Genomic DNA, 22,129 nt, shown 5'->3' on the forward strand with positions numbered 1-22,129 from the left:
TGTAGATTCCTCAGAGTGGTTGGTGGGTCACATCATCCGTAAACAGTGCTTTTCAGTATATCCCAAGCATGTTCGGTAGGGCTCATGTCTGAAGAACATGCTGGACTCTCTAGTAGAGCTATGTCATTATCCTGAAGGAAGTCATTCACAAGATGTGCAGGATGGGGGCACAAATTGTCGTCCATGAAGATGAATGCCTCGCCAATATGCTTCCAATATGGTTCCACTATCAGTCAGAGGCTGGCATTCACATATCGTACAGCTGTTACAGCGGCTTCCATGACCACCAGTGGTGTATGTCAGCCCACATAATGCCACCCCCATACAGCAGAGAACTTCCACCTTCCTGCACTCGCTGGACATTGTATGTAAGGTGTTGAGCCTGACCAGGTTGCCTCCAAACACATCTCCAACAACTGTCTGGTTGAAGGCATATGCGACACTCCTCGGTAAAGAGAACGTGATGTCAATCCTGAGCAGTCCATACGGCATGTTGTTAGGCCCATCTCAGCTGCAATGCATGGTGTCATGGTTGCAAAGGTGGGCCTCGCCATGGAGTTCGGGAGTGAAGTTGCACATCATGCAGCCTATTGCGCACAGTTTGAGACATAACACGACGTCCTGTGGCTGCACAAAAAGCATTATTCAACATGGTGGCATTGCTGTCAGGGTTCCTCCGAGCCATGGAAATGGAAATGAGCATTTGGCGTCACTGGCTGGAAGGCTCCTTGTGGGGCAGGTCCAGCCACCTTGGTGCAGGTCTTATTACATTTGACACCACATTGGGCAACCTACGCGCCAGATGGCAATGAAATGATGATGAAGACAGCACAACACCCAGTCCCTGAGTGGAGAAAATCCCCAACCCAGCCGGGAAGCAAACCGAGGCCTGTCGGCTGGCAATTGGTCACACTGACCATTCGGCTATCGGGGCGGACCCTCCGAGCCATAATCCATAGGTAGCAGTCATCCACTGCAGTGGTAGCCCTTGGGTGGCCTGAGCGAGGCATAACATCGACAGTTCCCATCTCTTTGTATCTCCTCCATGTCCGAACAACATCGCTTTGGTTCACCCTGAAATGCCTGGACACTTCTCTTGTTGAGAGCCCTTCCTGGCTTGAAGTAACAGTGCAGACGCTATCGAACTGCGGTATTGACCCTGTAGGCATGGTGGAACTACAGACAACACAAGCCATGTACCTCCTTCCTGGTGGAATGACTGGAACTGATCGGTTGTCAGACCCCTCCGTCTAATAGGCGTTGCTCATACATGGTTGTTTACATCTTTGGGCAGGTTTAGTGACATCTCTGTACAGTCAAAGGGACTGTGTCTATGATACCATATCCACAGTCAGTGTCTATCATCAGGAGTTCTGGGAACCAGGGTGATGCAAAACTTTTTTTGATGTGTGTATTTGAACAGCAAAATAACTGATGGTGTCCAAGGTTAAGAGGATATAAAATGTAGATTGTCAATAGCAGGAAAAGTGCTTCCAAAAGACAGAAATATTTTAAAGTCTAATACAAGTATTTGATTGGAGTATACCATTGTACAGAAGTGAGAGACTACAATGGACAGTACAGAGGAAACAGAATAAAAGTGTTTTGAAATTTGGTGCCTTGGCAGAATTCTAATGATTAGATAGGTAGATTAGATAACTGCTGAAGAGGTACTAAATCGAATCGGTAAGAAAAGAACCTCATTGTACATCCTGACTAAAGGAAGGTATCAGTTGACAGGCCACACCCCGAGGCATCAAGGAACAGTATGTTTGGTAATAGAGAGAACTGTTTTTGTGCTATTAAGTTCAAAGAATGGTTTGATACAGATCTCCATGCTACTCTACCCTGTGTAAGCCTCTACATCTCCTGACATCTTCTTTCTGCAACCTACATTCATTTGAATGTGTTTACTGTAATCGTCTCTTGATCTCCTTCTTCAATCTCCTGCTCCCCCTCCCCCACCCCACCCCCTTTCCATTCTTCCTTCCAGTACTAAATTGTTGATTCCTTGTCGTCTCACAGTGTGTCCTATCAACCAATCCCACAAATTTCTTTTCTCCCCAGTTTTACTTAGTACCTTCTCATTAGTGACCTTCTCATTAGTACCCATCTAATCTTCAACATTCTGCCATTGTCTGTACTTTGTATTGCCCATGTTTCACTTCTGTACAAGGCTGCACTCCAGACAAATGCTTTCAGAAAAGAATTGCTAACACTGAAATTTATACTTGCTGTCAACAATTGTCAGTAATACATTTCTTGTTAAAATTCAGTCGACATTTTACATCCTTTTTAGTTTGGCCACTGTCAGCTATTTTACTGCCAAAATAGCAAAATTAATCTAGTACTTTCAGTGTCTCATTTCCTAAGCCAATTCCTTGAGGATCACCTAATTTAATTTGATTACATTCAATACCCTTGTTCTGTTTTTAGTAATGTTCCTCTTATATCCTTCCATTTAGCTGCAGTTCCAAGTCCTGTGCTGTCTCTGACAAAATTACGGTGCCATCTGCAAACCTCAGAGATTTTATTTCTTCTCTATGAACTTTAATTCCTTGTCCAAATTTATCTTTGGCTTCCCTTATTGCTTGCCCAGTATACAGATTGAATAACATTGTGTATATACAACAACCATGTCTCACTCCTTTCTCAACCACTGCTTCCCTTTCATGCCCTTTGATTATTACAACTACTGTTTGATTTCTCTACAGGTTGTAAATAACCTATCATTCCCTATGTTTTACCCCTGATGTCAAATTCTACCTGCAGTATAACGTCTCCCAACTCATCTTCATCTACTTCCTCTTCCATTTCTATAATATTGCCTTCAAGTTCATTTCCCTCATATAGTCCCTCAATATGTCCACCTCTGTAGCTTAGCAGTAGCATTTCCGCTTATCACGCAGGGGTCCTGGGTTTGATTCGCAGCAGGAGACTGGGTGTTATGTGTCCTTCATCATCATTTTCATGATCATTGACCCACAAGTCGCTGAAGTGGCGTCAACTAAAAAGGACTTGTAATACGGCGGCCAAACTCCCCCCCCCCCCCCCCCCCCCCCCCCCCCCCCCCCCCCCCGCGTGGGGTCTCCCAGCCAACAATGACGTACACTCATTTCCATTTCCCCTTCATATATTCCTTCTTTGCTTAGCTGTGGTTTGTCATTTGAGCTTTTGATATTCATGCAGCTACTTCTCCTTTCTCCAGAGGCCTCTTTAATTTTCTGTTTGGCAGTATGTATCTTTTCTCTAGTTATACATCAGACATGTCTGACAGAAAAGGCACAACACTGTTACTTGATGTGTAGGATATTTCATATGTTGAGTATATCTGTAGGCATAACTGCCTTGAAAACACCAGTGCAGATACACAACAGGGTCCGAGCCTCTTGCTGGAGTACAGGACTCACTGTGAGCAAGTAGGTGAATGGACAGTGGGTGCTACTGGTGTGTGACAAGTTGAGAATTTGGGTTGGATGGAAAGCATGTCCAGGTGGCTAAGGTGGTTAAGGCAAATGCTCACATTAAGTAGGAGATCCTGGTTCATGTCCCAATCCTGCACAAATTTTCAACTTTCACCAACACATTATTTCGATGCCTGATTGTGGCTGGAACCGGTCTCTCCTTTGAGAATGGCTTTTTTGTCAATGAACTCTCACCTAATGCTGCTACCTATGCTGAGAGATGACATTCTGGCTGCTGTGGAATACTTATCATCTGATTTTAAGAAGACTTTTCAGCGAAAAATTTAATTTTTGCACGTCTTACATGTGATATCTTTGCTTAATAAAGGACTGAATTTCTTTTCATTATTTGTCATACTTACTGTGCTGCATCAAATTAAGTAAAGCAGTACATGGAATTTTAAAGAGTTTGCAAAGAAAAAAATGCACTGTATAAACTTTGCATGTGGTTGATTTTAGCCAATACGTTGCTGTCTGTGAAATGTAAATAGGATATTGAGACTTTATTTAAAATTGAGACACAACAATATCTCATTCCATTCTCAAGTCATTGGTTTTTATATCCACTGGACAGTCACGTGCATGTTCTCAGTTCTGTTAATGTGGACTTTCCGGTTGCTGTGAAATACTTATCATAAAATTTTAAGAAATTCAATTTTAATGGAACCAAACAGAGAGATAACCCTGGTGGGGTTTTCTGTAATCTTTTCAAGACCTTTCATTGTATAGAACAAGAAATCATATTAGAGAAAATCAACAAGTTATGGCTTTAAAAGCCTTCTCACGTCAGTGGAGTCATAATTATAGTAAAAACAGTGGGTCACATTATCAATTTCAAGGGAGATCATAGTTTTTTTGAATGTCCAATTCACATCTTGGCTCACTATTGACTAAATAGCAAGCCAGGGTGTGTATCGTACATTTAACAAAGCTATGATCCCCCTGAAAAATGTCCTCCATAGATGGGGACAAAATGTCGGGTTTTAAAGTGAAATCCCTTTGACCACAGCATAATAGCCCAGAATATTTTATTAATTGTGACAATTCTGGCCGTGAAAGTTTATATTTTACAATTAAATACAGTGTGCCATGAGGTTTGGTACTCGTTTCACAACTTTTCTCTGTCTATCCTGAATGTTTTACTTTGGACTCTGGGAGACTCTTCTAAAACTGTAATGTTTGCTGATGATGGGCTTAAGCATGCCCATTCTAGACACAGCCAGGAGAATAATGAAGAGGCTTACAGCTGATTTGTAGCCAACTCGGGTACAAAGAAATCAATTAATTTACAGGTACCAAAAGTAGAATTAAACAAGCAGAGACTGGATAAAGTTCTGTGTGTCAAGTTCCCAAGCTTCAGATGGATAAAAAACTGACATGGCAGTGACATAAGTATAGACCAGCGCCGGCTTTAGGGTGGGGCGACTCGGGCGGTCGCCCAGGGCGCCGGGGCCCAAGGGGCGCCACGTGCTAAACGCATGTAAAAAAAAATTACAGTTTACAATCACCCATTTCGCGAAACTAAAATATTATTCAGTCTCATTCAACATACGTCGCTAATCTCACGAATGCGCGATGAATTCGGGGTATCAGAAGAGAAATCATGCTGAATGCAATCTTCGTATTGTCTGCAACCATCCATGTTTGACGTGGGCTAGCACGGGCTCTACCAAAGCGCCTCTCTTATTTGTTTCAAGAACTGCAGCAAGGAAGAGCCCATGCAGCCGCACCATCTCTCGTTTACAACAGAAACTACCGGTCGCTCCAAATAAAAGAAAATACAGACTGAAATATACATTACATTATGATTTAATTAATACGAATGTATTTATATCGAATATTTGTGACTTAATGACTAATGTACATTAATTAATAGATCATGCAATGCGTGCAATGCATTCATAGAGAATTCTCCCCTAACTTACTGAAATAATACAGCGCCACACAATGTTTGTTAGACTGCATTTGTTGGCAGCGCTACGATTTGCACCCGCATGTCAGTAATTGTCAGTAAGAGTCGGAGGCAGCGGTCATGTTTTCGTGGCTGAATAATTGTGAGTGAAACGAGTGTCGTGACTGTGTCAACATTTTAATTTTCTGGTAGGTGCGAAAAACAATTTTATCTTTCAGTTCAGGGTTTTTTCTAGTTACGTCTACTGATAGGTGAATTTCTTTATTTGTTATAGATCGAATATTGTGGTCGCGAAATAGAGCAGTGTCCAAGCAATAATTTGTCAAATTATTAAATCATGCCAGAAGAGAAGGAAATGATTTAAAAAAAGCTTTCTGGTTCAGAAAATCGGAAAAGAAAAGCTGAAAAAGAAAAAGTTCTTGAAGAAACTAAAAAGCACATGAATATCTATAAGTACCTTAAAGGAAATTCTAAGGCAAATACTTCAGATATTGAATCAAAAGTCCATGTATCAGCAAATATTTCTTCAGACTGAACAATTATACACAAAAAATATACAATCACCTATTGAAGGTGATCAAATTGACCAGCGCAGTACATCTTTGCATGAATCCTCTGAAATTTCTCCAAGTCAAAATCAACACATGACATCTGTGGTCGATGAAAGTATCAACGTTCTTGCAATAAAAGAATACAATGTTTCTGATGTAGGTAAGTGGCCAAAAGTACTTAATGCTAGAGATTTTTTTGTTGTCGACTGTTTGATTTAAAGTCAACTACTAATTTGACTACCACTGTGAGTTTCAGAAATTGGAAACATTTAAGTGAAGCTCTGAAACTGCATGAAAATAGTCCTAACCACAAAAAAGCATTTACTCAATGGACTGAAGCTGAAATCAGGTTTAAAGCTGGATTAACTATTGACAAGGAAGAACAAAAGCTAATTTCTAAAGGAAGTTTACGATGGAGCAATGTGCTTCAAAGATTGATGCACATTATTTTGTATTTGGCTGAAAGTAATATGGCATTCAGAGGGTTATCAGATAAATTATTTACCCCAAATAATGGAAAATTCTTAGGTCTTGTACAGTTATTGGCAAAGTTTGATCCAATCATGGAAGAGCACGTCAGACTGGCATTGAATGGTGATTTGGCTGACCATTATTGCGGCAAAAATATACAAAATGAATTAATAGAACTCATGGCATCACACGTTATGCCTACAATCGTATCCCGCATAAAGGGTTCAAAGTATTATGCAATCATAGCTGACTGTACTCCAGATACAAGCCACAAAGAACAACTTTCGATAACTTTAAGATGCGCCGACATAACAGAGGATGGTGTAAGTGTATAAGAACATTTCATCTCATTTCTGCAAATAGATGATACAACCGGTGAAGGCCTCACAGAAAGCATTTTAAAAACATTGAGTGATCTTGACCTTAACATTAATGACTGCAGAGGACAGGGCTACGATAACGGCGCGAACATGAAGGGGAAAAATAAAGGCGTCCAGAACAGAATTAAGAAGTTAAATCCACTAGCTTTTTTTTGTGCCATGTGGATGCCATAGTTATAATTTGGTATTGTGTGATGTGGCAAAATCATCAGTAAAATCCCTGACACTGTTTGGAATGTTACAAAAAATGTTTAATCTATTTGCTGGATCGGTAAGTAGATGGAAAATTTTGACCGACCATTTGAAGATATACACCCTGAAAAATGTAAGTGACACACGCTGGGAAGCTCGAATTGATAGCGTCAAAGCGGTTCGTTATCAATTATGCGAAATGCATGACGCTTTCGTTTCCTTGCCGGCCGAAGTGGCCGTGCGGTTAAAGGCGCTGCAGTCTGGAACCGCAAGACCGCTACGGTCGCAGGTTCGAATCCTGCCTCGGGCATGGATGTTTGTGATGTCCTTAGGTTAGTTAGGTTTAACTAGTTCTAAGTTCTAGGGGACTAATGACCTCAGCAGTTGAGTCCCATAGTGCTCAGAGCCATTTGAACCATTTCGTTTCCTTGGCCGATGCTACTGAACAAAGCGATGCTGCGGTGTCACACGAAGCGACAACACTAGGAGGACAATTAAAAGACTTCAGCTTCATTGTTTCTCTCGTGACATGGTATGATGTCCAGTTTCAAATTAACGTTGTGAGTAAAGCAAGTCAGTCACCCACAATCAACTTTGTCGAGTTTATGGGAATCCTTGACAAATGTTGCTCTTATTTGGAAACATATAGACAAACAGGTTTCGAACAAGCTATTGTAACAGCAACTGAACTGGCTTCGGATCTTGATACGCAGCCATTATTTAAACCACAAATGCGATTAAGACGTATTAAATGCAGGCCGGGTGAAGAGGCTGTTGATCAAATAACTGACCCAGATAAGAAGTTTAAAGTAGAGTTTTTCAATGCACTGTTGGACACCGTGCACATATCCATGAAAGAAAAATTTGAACAGATGCAAGAATTTTCTGCGACGTGGAGTTTCTTGTTTGATGACATTTAAAAAAATCAAAATAAAGAAGAACTAATACAATGCTGTTCTAAATTACAAGAAGAGTTAACTGTCAACATGAAGTCAGATATTGATGGAAATTTGCCGTGCGACGAAATTTTAGGCCTGCAACACTATCTCGAAGACAGCCAGGCAACGCCTATTGAAGCCTTAAACTTCATAAAAAAGCATAATCTTCAAGAGTTATATCCTAACATCTGGATAACGTTACGTATTTTGCTAACAATACCAGTGATTGTCGCAAGCGGCGAACGCAGTTTTTCCAAACTGAAGTTGATAAAAACGTACTTGCGGTCTACAATGTCTCAAACAAGACTAACCAGCTTGGCCTCACTGTCCATTGAAAATGAAGTTGCAGAAAACCTGGACTTTGCTAATCTGATCAGAGACTTTGCCGACAGAAAAGCGAGAAAAGTAAAATTTTAGTCGTTTATAATTGTTTTTCATTAGGTGTAATATGTTTTGTGTTCAGATGACTGACAGAAAATATAGGTTTATGGCTTACAGTTATATTAAATTCAATAAAAATATGGTACCCAATTCAAAATTAGTGTTTTTTCGTTATACATATTACCTCCTATATATAAAAATCAATTGTGTGTTAGTCTCACCAAAACAAATAAATGGCTTGACCAATTTGAATAATTTTTGTTTTGTTTTGTTCGCTTTAGTACAGGGGTGCTTCAGAAAAGAAAAGAAATATTTGGGATATACGAGCCTGTTTCAACCACATTTTACGCATCTTTTCTTTGTTTGGAACACGCAAAAACAATTTTCTGGAGTTGTTGTAGATGTACAGTGCAGTACTACGCAATATTTTTAGACAATTTCCCAAAACGTGAATGCCCAAACAATATATCACTGCTATACTGACTGTTACGGCAGCGACAGCAGCATGCTGGACTGACGTCACAGGCTACACAAGACTCACATGGAGCATCTTAGCGGGCTTTCAGATTACACTCCTGGAAATTGAAATAAGAACACCGTGAATTCATTGTCCCAGGAAGGGGAAACTTTATTGACACATTCCTGGGGTCAGATACATCACATGATCACACTGACAGAACCACAGGCACATAGACACAGGCAACAGAGCATGCACAATGTCGGCACTAGTACAGTGTATATCCACCTTTCGCAGCAATGCAGGCTGCTATTCTCCCATGGAGACGATCGTACAGATGCTGGATGTAGTCCTGTGGAACGGCTTGCCATGCCATTTCCACCTGGCGCCTCAGTTGGACCAGCGTTCGTGCTGGACGTGCAGACCGCGTGAGACGACGCTTCATCCAGTCCCAAACATGCTCAATGGGGGACAGATCCGGAGATCTTGCTGGCCAGGGTAGTTGACTTACACCTTCTAGAGCACGTTGGGTGGCACGGGATACATGCGGACGTGCATTGTCCTGTTGGAACAGCAAGTTCCCTTGCCGGTCTAGGAATGGTAGAACGATGGGTTCGATGACGGTTTGGATGTACCGTGCACTATTCAGTGTCCCCTCGACGATCACCAGTGGTGTACGGCCAGTGTAGGAGATCGCTCCCCACACCATGATGCCGGGTGTTGGCCCTGTGTGCCTCGGTCGTATGCAGTCCTGATTGTGGCGCTCACCTGCACGGCGCCAAACACGCATACGACCATCATTGGCACCAAGGCAGAAGCGACTCTCATCGCTGAAGACGACACGTCTCCATTCGTCCCTCCATTCACGCCTGTCGCGACACCACTGGAGGCGGGCTGCACGATGTTGGGGCGTGAGCGGAAGACGGCCTAACGGTGTGCGGGACCGTAGCCCAGCATCATGGAGACGGTTGCGAATGGTCCTCGCCGATACCCCAGGAGCAACAGTGTCCCTAATTTGCTGGGAAGTGGCGGTGCGGTCCCCTACGGCACTGCGTAGGATCCTACGGTCTTGGCGTGCATCCGTGCGTCGCTGCGGTCCGGTCCCAGGTCGACGGGCACGTGCACCTTCCGCCGACCACTGGCGACAACATCGATGTACTGTGGAGACCTCACGCCCCACGTGTTGAGCAATTCAGCGGTACGTCCACCCGGCCTCCCGCATGCCCACTATACGCCCTCGCTCAAAGTCCGTCAACTGCACATACGGTTCACGTCCACGCTGTCGCGGCATGCTACCAGTGTTAAAGACTGCGATGGAGCTCCGTATGCCACGGCAAACTGGCTGACACTGACGGCGGCGGTGCACAAATGCTGCGCAGCTAGTGCCATTCGACGGCTAACACCGCGGTTCCTGGTGTGTCCGCTGTGCCGTGCGTGTGATCATTGCTTGTACAGCCCTCTCGCAGTGTCCGGAGCAAGTATGGTGGGTCTGACACACCGGTGTCAATGTGTTCTTTTTTCCATTTCCAGGAGTGTACTCGGATTTCATTTCCATTTAAAAAAATAAAATACTCAAATTTACGATGGAAAAAACCATGTTATGATCATAAGATGACGCCATTAACCACTTAAGACTATTTCTAGAAAACAGTCAAATACCGTGTTGCAAAGCACTGCCAGGTTCGCTATTTATACAATAAAGGGCGCCAACTGGACGACTCGCCCGGGGCACCTGGATGGCTAAGGCCGGCCCTGGTATAGACTATCCTGAAAGCACATTTGTTCCTGCTTTGTACTTACAAATCACTTTCATTGTGTTGGCTTGCAGACAGGATTGCTAGCATACTCTGGATACTTTCACTCAGTACTGTGATATGACTTGATAAGAAAGGTGCCTATTGTGTAAAGTTGATAGCTGAACATCTTGCAGGGGTGTGGGGATCCTGACACTTACCTCCTGATACATACAATCCACAATGGTTCTTGTAGTTAATAATAAGAATGAATTCAGGAGGAACTCTGGAATTCTCTACCACATTCAAGAAGTAAATACAGTTTTCAGCCAGTCTATATACACCTCTGTAGGGTTACAGTGCATCTTTAATATCTGATGTGAGTGTCTGTAATAGTTTGTTAGTAGGCATCAGGCAAGGAATTGAAAATCCCCAAATATTCTAAATTAAAGTAAAATAATATCTCGTTAGCTACTGCTCTGACAATGTATTAGAGTATTTGGAATCAGGGCTATAAATTTTGAATACAGTAACTCAAATATTTGTATTATGGAGGTCATGTTTTGTCAGTTATATTGGCCACTTGCAGCGGTATATAAAACTCTGTTCTGACCTCCAGGTATGTAAGCTTAGTCTTTATAGAGTTTTTTTTTTTTTAATTTCTGTTATTCTGGCTGTTACTTGCACAAATTGTGATACATTAATTCACATTATTAATCACAAATATCATTATGGAGTATTTGCTTGGCACTTAAGCATAAAAGTGCCTGGGTCCATAAGAGACTTCTTCAGTGTTAAGTTATCAACTTTGTGTAATATTCTTACTGCACACTTCGGCAGAATATTTTTTTTTTTTTTTTTAATTTAGCTGCATTGTCCCATAAGATTACCCCAAACGACAGTGTTGACTGAATGGATGAAAATATTTAGGTTAACTTAATTAATAATGAATCTTTCACTGTAAGTGACAACATTGATTTTTTATTTATTTATTTATTTTTTTGTTTTTTTACACTGGCTTCTAGGCAGTACTATGACCGTATAATCATCATCCTGTTGTATCTCAAACAATTATTCAGTCAGTCCAATTTATATCTGAAGTGCAATGGTCTTCTAAAACAGTTGAAGCATTGTACTTATTTTTTAGTCACTGTTAATTTAATGTTTGCAGTGCAACTAATGTTGCAAATCCATGATAATTTTTCCCTAGAAGTCAATTGTGCTATTACAGATTTTAGATCATTAGCTTCATATACACTAAACAGTTTCTCTATAATTATTTATGAAACTTATTGTATAACTGAATGGATCATCTAATTATATACAGATAAAATGTCATATTTATTCTTCCGTTTCAGGTTTTGAAAAATCTACTTGACAAGCCTGAGATTCAAGGTTCAGCTTGGCATACTTGTCACAGAGAGAACTATAAACAGGTATGAGAATTTATTAATGTTTTAAGATGTTCCATATGCTTCTAGAATGGTTATTTAGAAATTAAAGATACATTCCTTGACAATTACTAAGGAACAGAGACATTGTTGGACAGGAATAATCACAGGCAATGATTGACGACATGAAACACAGTACATAAGTAATAGAGGTGGAGTGGTATATTTATAACAAAAAGTGGTACAGATTTCACTACATGGGAAAGATAGATAACAGACATACATAATGTTTATGCTTGACACAGGTTAGACTCCCAATACAATGGTCGATACCAGACTCTCAGTAAGGAATATGCCCTCGTTGGGCACTAATGCACATTTTGCACCTGTTATTAATGCTGGCTACCAAATAATTGAGGATATTGTCCTGTGCCTCTCTCAAGGTGATTTTCAGTCCTTTCACAGTTTGGGAGGTGGTGTTCATTGAAAAACAAGTCTGCCAAAAGCTTCCCAGGCATGCTTTACTGGGATTATGTCCAGAGAATATGCTGGCCATTCCATATATTCAGTATCTTCACTTTCCAGTCTGTCTGACATCTCAGCAGTCCTGTGTAGCATTGTCATCCATAAACAGAAAGTTGGGATCTGCTGCACCCCTAAATGAGGCATACAAGATCCAGAATAATCTCCCAGCAATACCGCTGTGTTGTAATTGTACCGTGCAAAATGATATGCAATGGCATTCAGCCATTGTGCAAAATGCCTGTCCACCCACAATGCCTAGGCCATATTGATGATGTTCGTGGACATTCTATGGTGTGTAATATGTTCCTCTCTTTCTCTGTCCACACTAGCTGATGGCCAGAATCATTTGCCACAGTGAAGCAGGGTTCATTGTAGAACATCACTCTGGACTATTGTTGCTGATCCCAACCAACATCCTACCTTCACCAATAAACTCTTTCTCAGTGATGGTGTATTTGAAGTGAGATGTATTTAACAGGCTTTCAAGCATACAAATCAGCCTGATATAACTGCCACAAATGGTTCTGGCTTGTGTCTGTATGTGTGGATGGATATGTGCGTGTGTGCGAGTGTATACCTGTCCTTTTTTCCCCCTAAGGTAAGTCTTTCCACTCCCGGGATTGGAATGACTCCTTACCCTCTCCCTTAAAACCCACTTCCTTTCGTCTTCCCCTCTCCTTCCCTCTTTCCTGATGAGGCAACAGTTTGTTGCGAAAGCTTGAATTTTGTGTGTATGTTTGTGTTTGTTTGTGTGTCTATCGACCTGCCAGCGCTTTCGTTCGGTAAGTCACCTCATCTTTGATTTTATATATAATTTTTCCCACGTGGAATGTTTCCTTCTATTTTTATATATATATATATATAAAAACAAAGATGATGTGACTTACTATACGAAAGCGCTGGCAGGTCGATAGAAAAACAAACAAACAAACACATACATACACACAAAATTCAAGCTTTCGCAACAAACTGTTGCCTCGTCAGGAAAGAGGGAAGGAGAGGGAAAGACGAAAGGATGTGGGTTTTAAGGGAGAGGGTAAGGAGTCATTCCAATCCCGGGAGCGGAAAGAGTTACCTTAGGGGGGAAAAAGGACAGGTATACACTCGCACACACACACATATCCATCCGCACATACACAGACACTTGCAGACATTTCCAAAATTCTTTCTACTGTAAATAATAGCTGTTTAAAACTATAAGAAATAATGCAGTTAAATATTATTCCAAACCCTTCTTATGATCGTATTAATAAATTGATTCAACTGAAGGGAATTCCAATCATACCAAAGCTTTAATTTTTTAAAAGGGAATTCCAGCCATGCCAAAGATTTAATTTTTTTATATTAGTCATCTATCTTACCTTTAGATCAGATTTTTATATTTTCACCTGTTGAATTTTCTTTTCAAGGTATCTTTTTCTGTTGTGCATGGGAAAAAATGGGAAAAAATTTTGAAACAGCTAAGTCGGTCAGGTATTGGATCAAAATACGGCTCAACAATGAGGTGAGTATTCTCTTTAAACATTTTGATTATTTTCATGACAGCTAAAACTATATCCGATACTGCATGTTAATAGTATTAATATTCATGTAAAATGTATTTTGTCAGTTCAGACTATAAAATTTAAATAGATTTTAGAAACTGTTCAGCAGAATGCAATACCACTACTCAATGTAAATTGGTTAGTTAAATATGTTGTAGGCCATCAGCGTGAGGTATCTGAAGGACATAAATGAATAACTTGTTGAATGAAGCAGCAATTAGAACTTTCTTGTTATACTGGTCAAAGAAAAACCTAAATATAGCTAACTTGTTGTTCCAGCCATCAAGTGGTTAAAATTGAACATTTCCCTCCCTCAATTTAACCCAGTACCTCTTGCATATGTTTTATAGAATATACTTTTGAGGGAAATAATATGTCAGTTACCATTACAAAAATGTCAAACTTTCAGATTACACAAACAAAGAGAATGACTCCACTTTGCATACAATACAAGAATTTTTATGACTTCACACAATTTTGCACAATTTTTACTTTCCTTGAAATAAAACAGAAAGTGGAGTTTTTTTTCCAAAACTTATACAGAATTTACACTAAAGCATATCACATCACCTTTTATTTTCAAGATGGCTTCAAATAACTGACAACAAATCGATAGGGAGATAATAAGTAGCAGCATAAAGAAAGTTGGCTGTAGCTATAAACAATATTGTCTTATCTTTGGGAAGATCAAGAAGGTAAGCTTATCTGTGGAATAGGCAATTTAAAAGACTCAGCAATGATCCCTATCTGATATGTGACATCAGTCTAAAAGTCTTTTTAACCAGAAATCATGTTCTATGAGCAGTACGAACTTCCTTGTATACAGGGTGAGTCACCTAACATTACCGCTGGATATATTTCGTAAACTACATCAAATACTGACGAATTGATTCCACAGACCAAACGTGAGGAGAGGGGCTAGTGTAATTGGTTAATACAAACCATAAAAAAATGCACGGAAGTATGTTTTTTAACACAAACCTACGTTTTTTTAAATGGAACCACATTAGTTTTGTTAGCACATCTGAACATATAAACAAATACGTAATCAGTGCCGTTTGTTACATTGTAAAATGTTAATTACATCCAGAGATATTGTAACCTAAAGTTGACGCTTGAGTACCACTCCTCCGCTGTTCGATTGTGTGTATCGGAGAGCACCGAATTACGTAGGGATCCAAAGGGAACGGTGATGGACCTTAGGTACAGAAGAGACTGGAACAGCATATTACGTCCACATGCTAACACCTTTTTATTGGTCTTTTTCACTGACGCACATGTACATTACCATGAGGGGTGAGGTACACGTACACATGTGGTTTCCGTTTTCAATTACGGAGTGGAATAGAGTGTGTCCCGATATGTCAGGCCAATAGTTGTTCAATGTAGTGGCCATCATTTGCTGCACTCAATTTCAATCTCTGGCGTAATGAATGTCTTACACGCCGCAGTACATCTGGTGTAATGTCGCCGCAGGCTGCCACAATACGTTGTTTCATATCCTCTGGGGTTGTAGGCACATCACGGTACACATTCTCCTTTAACGTACCCCACAGAAAGAAGTCCAGAGGTGTAAGATCAGGAGAACAAGCTGGCCAATTTATGTGACCTCCATGTCAGATGAAACGCCCATCGAACATCCTGTCAAGGGTCAGCCTAGTGTTAATTGCGGAATGTGCAGATGCACCATCATGCTGATACCACATACGTCGACGCGTTTCCAGTGGGACATTTTCGAGCAACGTTTGCAGATCATTCTGTAGAAATGCGATGTATGTTGCAGCTGTTTGGGCCCCTGCAATGAAGTGAGGACCAATGAGGTGGTCGCCAATGATTCCGCACCATACAGTCCACGGTCGCTGTCGCTCTACCTGTCTGAGCCAGCGAGGATTGTCCACGGACCAGTAATGCATGTTCTGTAGATTCACTGCCCCATGGTTTGTGAAACCCGCTTCATCGGTAAACAGGTAGAACTGCAACGCGTTCTCTGTTAATGCCCATTGACAGAATTGCAGTCAATGATTAAAGTCATCACCATGTAATTGCTGATGTAGCGACACATGAAACGGGTGAAAGTGGTGACGATGCAGTATGCGCATGACACTACTTTGACTCAGTCCACCGGCTCTCGCAATGTTCCATGTACTCATGTGTAGGTTCATGGCAACAGCAGCTAACACACCAACTGAACCCGCTTCTCCTGTGATGGGCCTGTTACAGACCCATTTGCGTGCTACGACCATACCTGTTGCATACAGTTGGCGGTAGATGTTTTGCAATGTGCGGCACATTGGATACTCTCTGTCCGGGTACCGTTCTGCATACACCCTGCAGGCTTCAGCTGCATTTCATCGACACTCGCCGTAGATGAGTATCATCTCCGCCTTTTCAGAGTTCGAATACACCATGGTCACAGTTCCTACAACACTACACTATCACAGACGTCTGGTAACACGGATGGTCGCAGTTAGTGTGCTCCCTGCCGCCGTTGGATAAGCAGCTGCAGCAGCAAGTCGTATACTCCTAGCTCACTCATTTGTTACATAGTTTAATTCTTAATTTCTTTGCGTGTTTTTGGTACTTGCATTGTTTAATTCATAAATTTCGAGCGTATTATAGTATTTGAGAGTTGTAGCATCGCGTTTTAGTACCTGAATAGTGTAAATTCGCGTAGTCATTTGTCTACTGTTTTGTTTTGAACGGCCAGTGTCGGTTGGTCGCAGTCAGTGTGCTCCCTGCCGCCGTTGGATAAGCAGCTGAGCAGCAAGTCGTATACTCCTAGCTCACTCATTTGTTACATAGTTTAACTCTTAATTTCTTTGCGTGTTTTTGGTTCTTGCATTGTTTAATTCATAAATTTCGGGCGTATTATAGTATTTGAGAGTGTAGCATCGTGTTTTAGTACCTGAAGAGTGTAATTTCGCTTAGTCTCCTTCCGCCGCCGAGCAGTGTCAGCAGTGCGCAAGTAGCAGCATTACTGCATTTACTAGGCAATCTTGTATTTTAATAACCGTTTAAATTTTGTCGCTCTCTGTAGATTAGTTCAGACGTTCTTAGCAAAACAGTTTTTAGCATGGATAGGGACTGCAACTGCTGTGTTCGGATGCAGGCTGAGTTGGCATCCCTTCGCTCCCAGCTTCAGGCAGTGTTGGCTTCGGTCACACAGCTTGAGGCTGTTGCCGATGGGCATCACTGTGGGGGTCGGGATGGGGGTTTGTCGGGGACGGCCAGCTCGTCCCACGCATCCCCTGATCGGACTACGACTGTGGTTGCCCGGGATACTGCCCGCATTGAGGCTGATCCCTCACCTGTGGTAGAGTGGGAGGTCGTTTCAAGGTGTGGCAGGGGGCGAAAGACATTCCGGAGGGCTGAACGGAAAGCCTCTCCAGTTTGTCTGACGAACCGGTTTCAGGCTCTGTCTCAGGCTGATACTGATCTTCGGCCTGACATGGCTGCTTGTCCTGTTCCAGAGGTTGCCCCTCAGTCTGCAAGATCCGGGCAGTCGCAGAGGGTGGGCTTATTGGTAGTTGGGAGCTCCAACGTCAGGCGCGTAATGGGGCCCCTTAGGGAAATGGCAGCAAGAGAGGGGAAGAAAACCAATGTGCACTCCGTGTGCATACCGGGGGGAGTCATTCCAGATGTGGAAAGGGTCCTTCCGGATGCCATGAAGGGTACAGGGTGCACCCATCTGCAGGTGGTCGCTCATGTCGGCACCAATGATGTGTGTCGCTATGGATCGGAGGAAATCCTCTCTGGCTTCCGGCGGCTATCTGATTTGGTGAAGACTGCCAGTCTCGCTAGCGGGATGAAAGCAGAGCTCACCATCTGCAGCATCGTCGACAGGACTGACTGCGGACCTTTGGTACAGAGCCGAGTGGAGGGTCTGAATCAGAGGCTGAGACGGTTCTGCGACCGTGTGGGCTGCAGATTCCTTGACTTGCGCCATAGGGTGGTGGGGTTTCGGGTTCCGCTGGATAGGTCAGGAGTCCACTACACGCAACAAGCGGCTACACGGGTAGCAGGGGTTGTGTGGCGTGGGCTGGGCGGTTTTTTAGGTTAGATGGCCTTGGGCAAGTACAGAAAGGGCAACAGCCTCAACGGGTGCGGGGCAAAATCAGGACATGCGGGGACCAAGCAGCAATCGGTATTGTAATTGTCAACTGTCGAAGCTGCGTTGGTAAAGTACCGGAACTTCAAGCGCTGATAGAAAGCACCGAAGCTGAAATCGTTATAGGTACAGAAAGCTGGCTTAAGCCAGAGATAAATACTGCCGAAATTTTTACAAAGGTACACACGGTGTTTAGAAAGGATAGATTGCATGCAACCGGTGGTGGAGTGTTCGTCGCTGTTAGTAGTAGTTTATCCTGTAGTGAAGTAGAAGTGGATAGTTCCTGTGAATTATTATGGGTGGAGGTTACACTAAACAACCGAACTAGGTTAATAATTGGCTCCTTTTACCGACCTCCCGACTCAGCAGCATTAGTGGCAAAACAACTGAGAGAAAATTTGGAATACATTTCACATAAATTTTCTCAGCATGTTATAGTGTTAGGTGGAGATTTCAATTTACCAGATATAGACTGGGACACTCAGATGTTTAGGACGGGTGGTAGGGACAGAGCATCGAGTGACATTATACTGAGTGCACTATCCGAAAATTACCTCGAGCAATTAAACAGAGAACCGACTCGTGGAGATAACATCTTGGACCTACTGATAACAAACAGACCCGAACTTTTCGACTCTGTATGTACAGAACAGGGAATCAGTGATCATAAGGCCGTTGCAGCATCCCTGAATATGGAAGTTAATAGGAATATAAAAAAAGGGAGGAAGGTTTATCTGTTTAGCAAGAGTAATAGAAGGCAGATTTCAGACTACCTAACAGATCAAAACGAAAATTTCTGTTCCGACACTGACAATGTTGAGTGTTTATGGAAAAAGTTCAAGGCAATCGTAAAATGCGTTTTAGACAGGTACGTGCCGAGTAAAACTGTGAGGGACGGGAAAAACCCACCGTGGTACAACAACAAAGTTAGGAAACTACTGCGAAAGCAAAGAGAGCTCCACTCCAAGTTTAAACGCAGCCAAAACCTCTCAGACAAACTGAAGCTAAACGATGTCAAAGTTAGCGTAAGGAGGACTATGCGTGAAGCGTTCATTGAATTCGAAAGTAAAATTCTATGTACCGACTTGACAGAAAATCCTAGGAAGTTCTGGTCTTACGTTAAATCAGTAAGTGGCTCGAAACAGCATATCCAGACACTACGGGATGATGATGGCATTGAAACAGAGGATGACACGCGTAAAGCTGAAATACTAAACACCTTTTTCCAAAGCTGTTTCACAGAGGAAGACCGCACTGCAGTTCCTTCTCTAAATCCTCGCACAAACGAAAAAATGGCTGACATCGAAATAAGTGTCCAAGGAATAGAAAAGCAACTGGAATCACTCAATAGAGGAAAGTCCACTGGACCTGACGGGATACCAATTCGATTCTACACAGAGTACGCGAAAGAACTTGCCCCCCTTCTAACAGCCGTGTACCGCAAGTCTCTAGAGGAACGGAGGGTTCCAAATGATTGGAAAAGAGCACAGATAGTCCCAGTCTTCAAGAAGGGTCGTCGAGCAGATGCGCAAAACTATAGACCTATATCTCTTACGTCGATCTCTTGTAGAATTTTAGAACATGTTTTTTGCGCGTATCATGTCATTTCTGGAAACCCAGAATCTACTATGTAGGAATCAACATGGATTCCGGAAACAGCGATCGTGTGAGACCCAACTCGCCTTATTTGTTCATGAGACCCAGAAAATATTAGATACAGGCTCCCAGGTAGATGCTATTTTTCTTGACTTCCGGAAGGCGTTCGATACAGTTCCGCACTGTCGCCTGATAAACAAAGTAAGAGCCTACGGAATATCAGACCAGCTGTGTGGCTGGATTGAAGAGTTTTTAGCAAACAGAGCACAGCATGTTGTTATCAATGGAGAGACGTCTACAGACGTTAAAGTAACCTCTGGCGTGCCACAGGGGAGTGTTATGGGACCATTGCTTTTCACAATATATATATAAATGACTTAGTAGATAGTGTCGGAAGTTCCATGCGGCTTTTCGCGGAGATGCTGTAGTATACAGAGAAGTTGCAGCATTAGAAAATTGTAGCGAAATGCAGGAAGATCTGCAGCGGATAGGCACTTGGTGCAGGGAGTGGCAACTGGCCCTTAACATAGACAAATGTAATGTATTGCGAATACATAGAAAGAAGGATCCTTTATTGTATGATTATATGATAGCGGAACAAACACTGGTAGCAGTTACTTCTGTAAAATATCTGGGAATATGCGTGCGGAACGATTTGAAGTGGAATGATCATATAAAATTAATTGTTGGTAAGGCGGGTACCAGGTTGAGATTCATTGGGAGAGTGCTTAGAAAATGTAGTCCATCAACAAAGGAGGTGGCTTACAAAACACTCGTTCGACCTATACTTGAGTATTGCTCATCAGTGTGGGATCCGTACCAGATCGGTCTGACGGAGGAGATAGAGAAGATCCAAAGAAGAGCGGCGCATTTCGTCACAGGGTTATTTGGTAACCGTGATAGCGTTACGGAGATGTTTAATAAACTCAAGTGGCAGACTCTGCAAGAGAGGCGCTCTGCATCGCGGTGTAGCTTGCTCGCCAGGTTTCGAGAGGGTGCGTTTCTGGATGAGGTATCGAATATATTGCTTCCCCCTACTTATACTTCCCGAGGAGATCACGAATGTAAAATTAGAGAGATTAGAGCGCGCACGGAGGCTTTCAGACAGTCGTTCTTCCCGCGAACCATACGCGACTGGAACAGGAAAGGGAGGTAATGACAGTGGCACGTAAAGTGCCCTCCGCCACACACCGTTGGGTGGCTTGCGGAGTATCAATGTAGATGTAGATGTAGATGTACTACAGTTGGTCTGTGTGCAGAGACGAATGCAGAATAACAGTAGCAGCAAGCGCTACATGCGGACACTGCGACAGCTAGACCAAACCACAACAGTGCACTACAGCCACACTCGTAAACATGGCCGTCTTCGTAAACATGTCCCTGCAGATGCTGCTTGCTGACCGTGGCCCGTGTTTGTTACAACACAGAACTGAATGTCGGAGGTTTCAAGCATCAACTTTAGGTTACAATATCCCCGGATGTAATTAACATTTTACAATGCAACAAACGGCACTGATTACGTATTTGTTTATATGTTCAGATGTGCTAACAAAACTAACGTGGTTCCATTAAAAAAAACGTAGGTTTGTGTTAAAAAACATACTTCCGTGCATTTTTGTATGGCTTGTATTAAACAATTACAGTAGCCCCTCTCCTCACGTTTGGTCTGTGGAATCGGTTCATCAGTATTTGATGTGGTTTAGAAAATATATCCAGCGGTAACGTTAGGTGACTCACCCTGTATATGTTACACCAATGTAAGTGAATTAGATTAATGCATAAGGCACTTAAAAATATACCACGCATCACATAACAATTTATGACAACTTGCTTTTGTCAAGGACTTGTATAGTTAGTTAGAATGTATATTTTATTGATCATGGTCATAATATTTTGCCATATTATCAAATTTCTCAGTTGTTTTATCAAAATAGCAAATTTTCTTAATGAATATATCACATGATGATCATTCAAATAAATGTGTGGTTGTTATATTTACATTGAGGGCATCTCTGATGAATTTGTCAATGGTCTGTTGACTGATTCACGTTTCATTATTATTCACATTCCATTTATTTCTACATCTATTTTTAACTAACACACTTTTATAATTCTCCCTTCTGTCTCCTGTCACACAAAATATGAGGTATTACACACTCAACAATTCTTCAATGAAACAGAAAACTCAACTGGTCACCATGTAGAGAGAGAGAGAGACTGACAGCAGACAGAGAGAGAGAGAGAGAGAGAGAGAGAGAGAGAGAGAGAGAGAGAGAGAGAGAGAGAGAGAGTCAGTGTGTGTGCTGTATGTGGATACCCTGTTAAATAAATACAAAATGAAGAAGTACTAAAATGAACAGATGGGGAAAAAAGTGTTTTGGTGGCCCTGACAAGAAAATTAGATTAGTAGGACATCTGTTCCAGCTTTCAGGAAGAATGATCTAGGCACTGGGAGGAACAGTAGAGCAGGTACATGGCAATTGCAA

The 22,129-nt window shown here is 42.1% G+C and overlaps 1 protein-coding gene across 1 annotated transcript in view; it reads left to right on the forward strand.

Moving 5' to 3' along the window:
• The window catches only part of LOC124607219, a 216,552-nt gene that overhangs the window by 43,184 nt on the left and 151,239 nt on the right, over positions 1 to 22,129 (forward strand). Inside the window, exons 2-3 of the mRNA XM_047139490.1 lie at positions 11,838 to 11,915; positions 13,805 to 13,899. Of these exons, the coding sequence (XP_046995446.1) occupies positions 11,838 to 11,915; positions 13,805 to 13,899 (173 nt within the window). The remainder of the gene's footprint in view (positions 1 to 11,837; positions 11,916 to 13,804; positions 13,900 to 22,129) is intronic.

The sequence above is a fragment of the Schistocerca americana genome, chromosome 3 (assembly GCF_021461395.2).
Source record: "Schistocerca americana isolate TAMUIC-IGC-003095 chromosome 3, iqSchAmer2.1, whole genome shotgun sequence".
In the NCBI taxonomy this organism is placed as follows: Eukaryota; Metazoa; Arthropoda; class Insecta; order Orthoptera; family Acrididae; genus Schistocerca; species Schistocerca americana.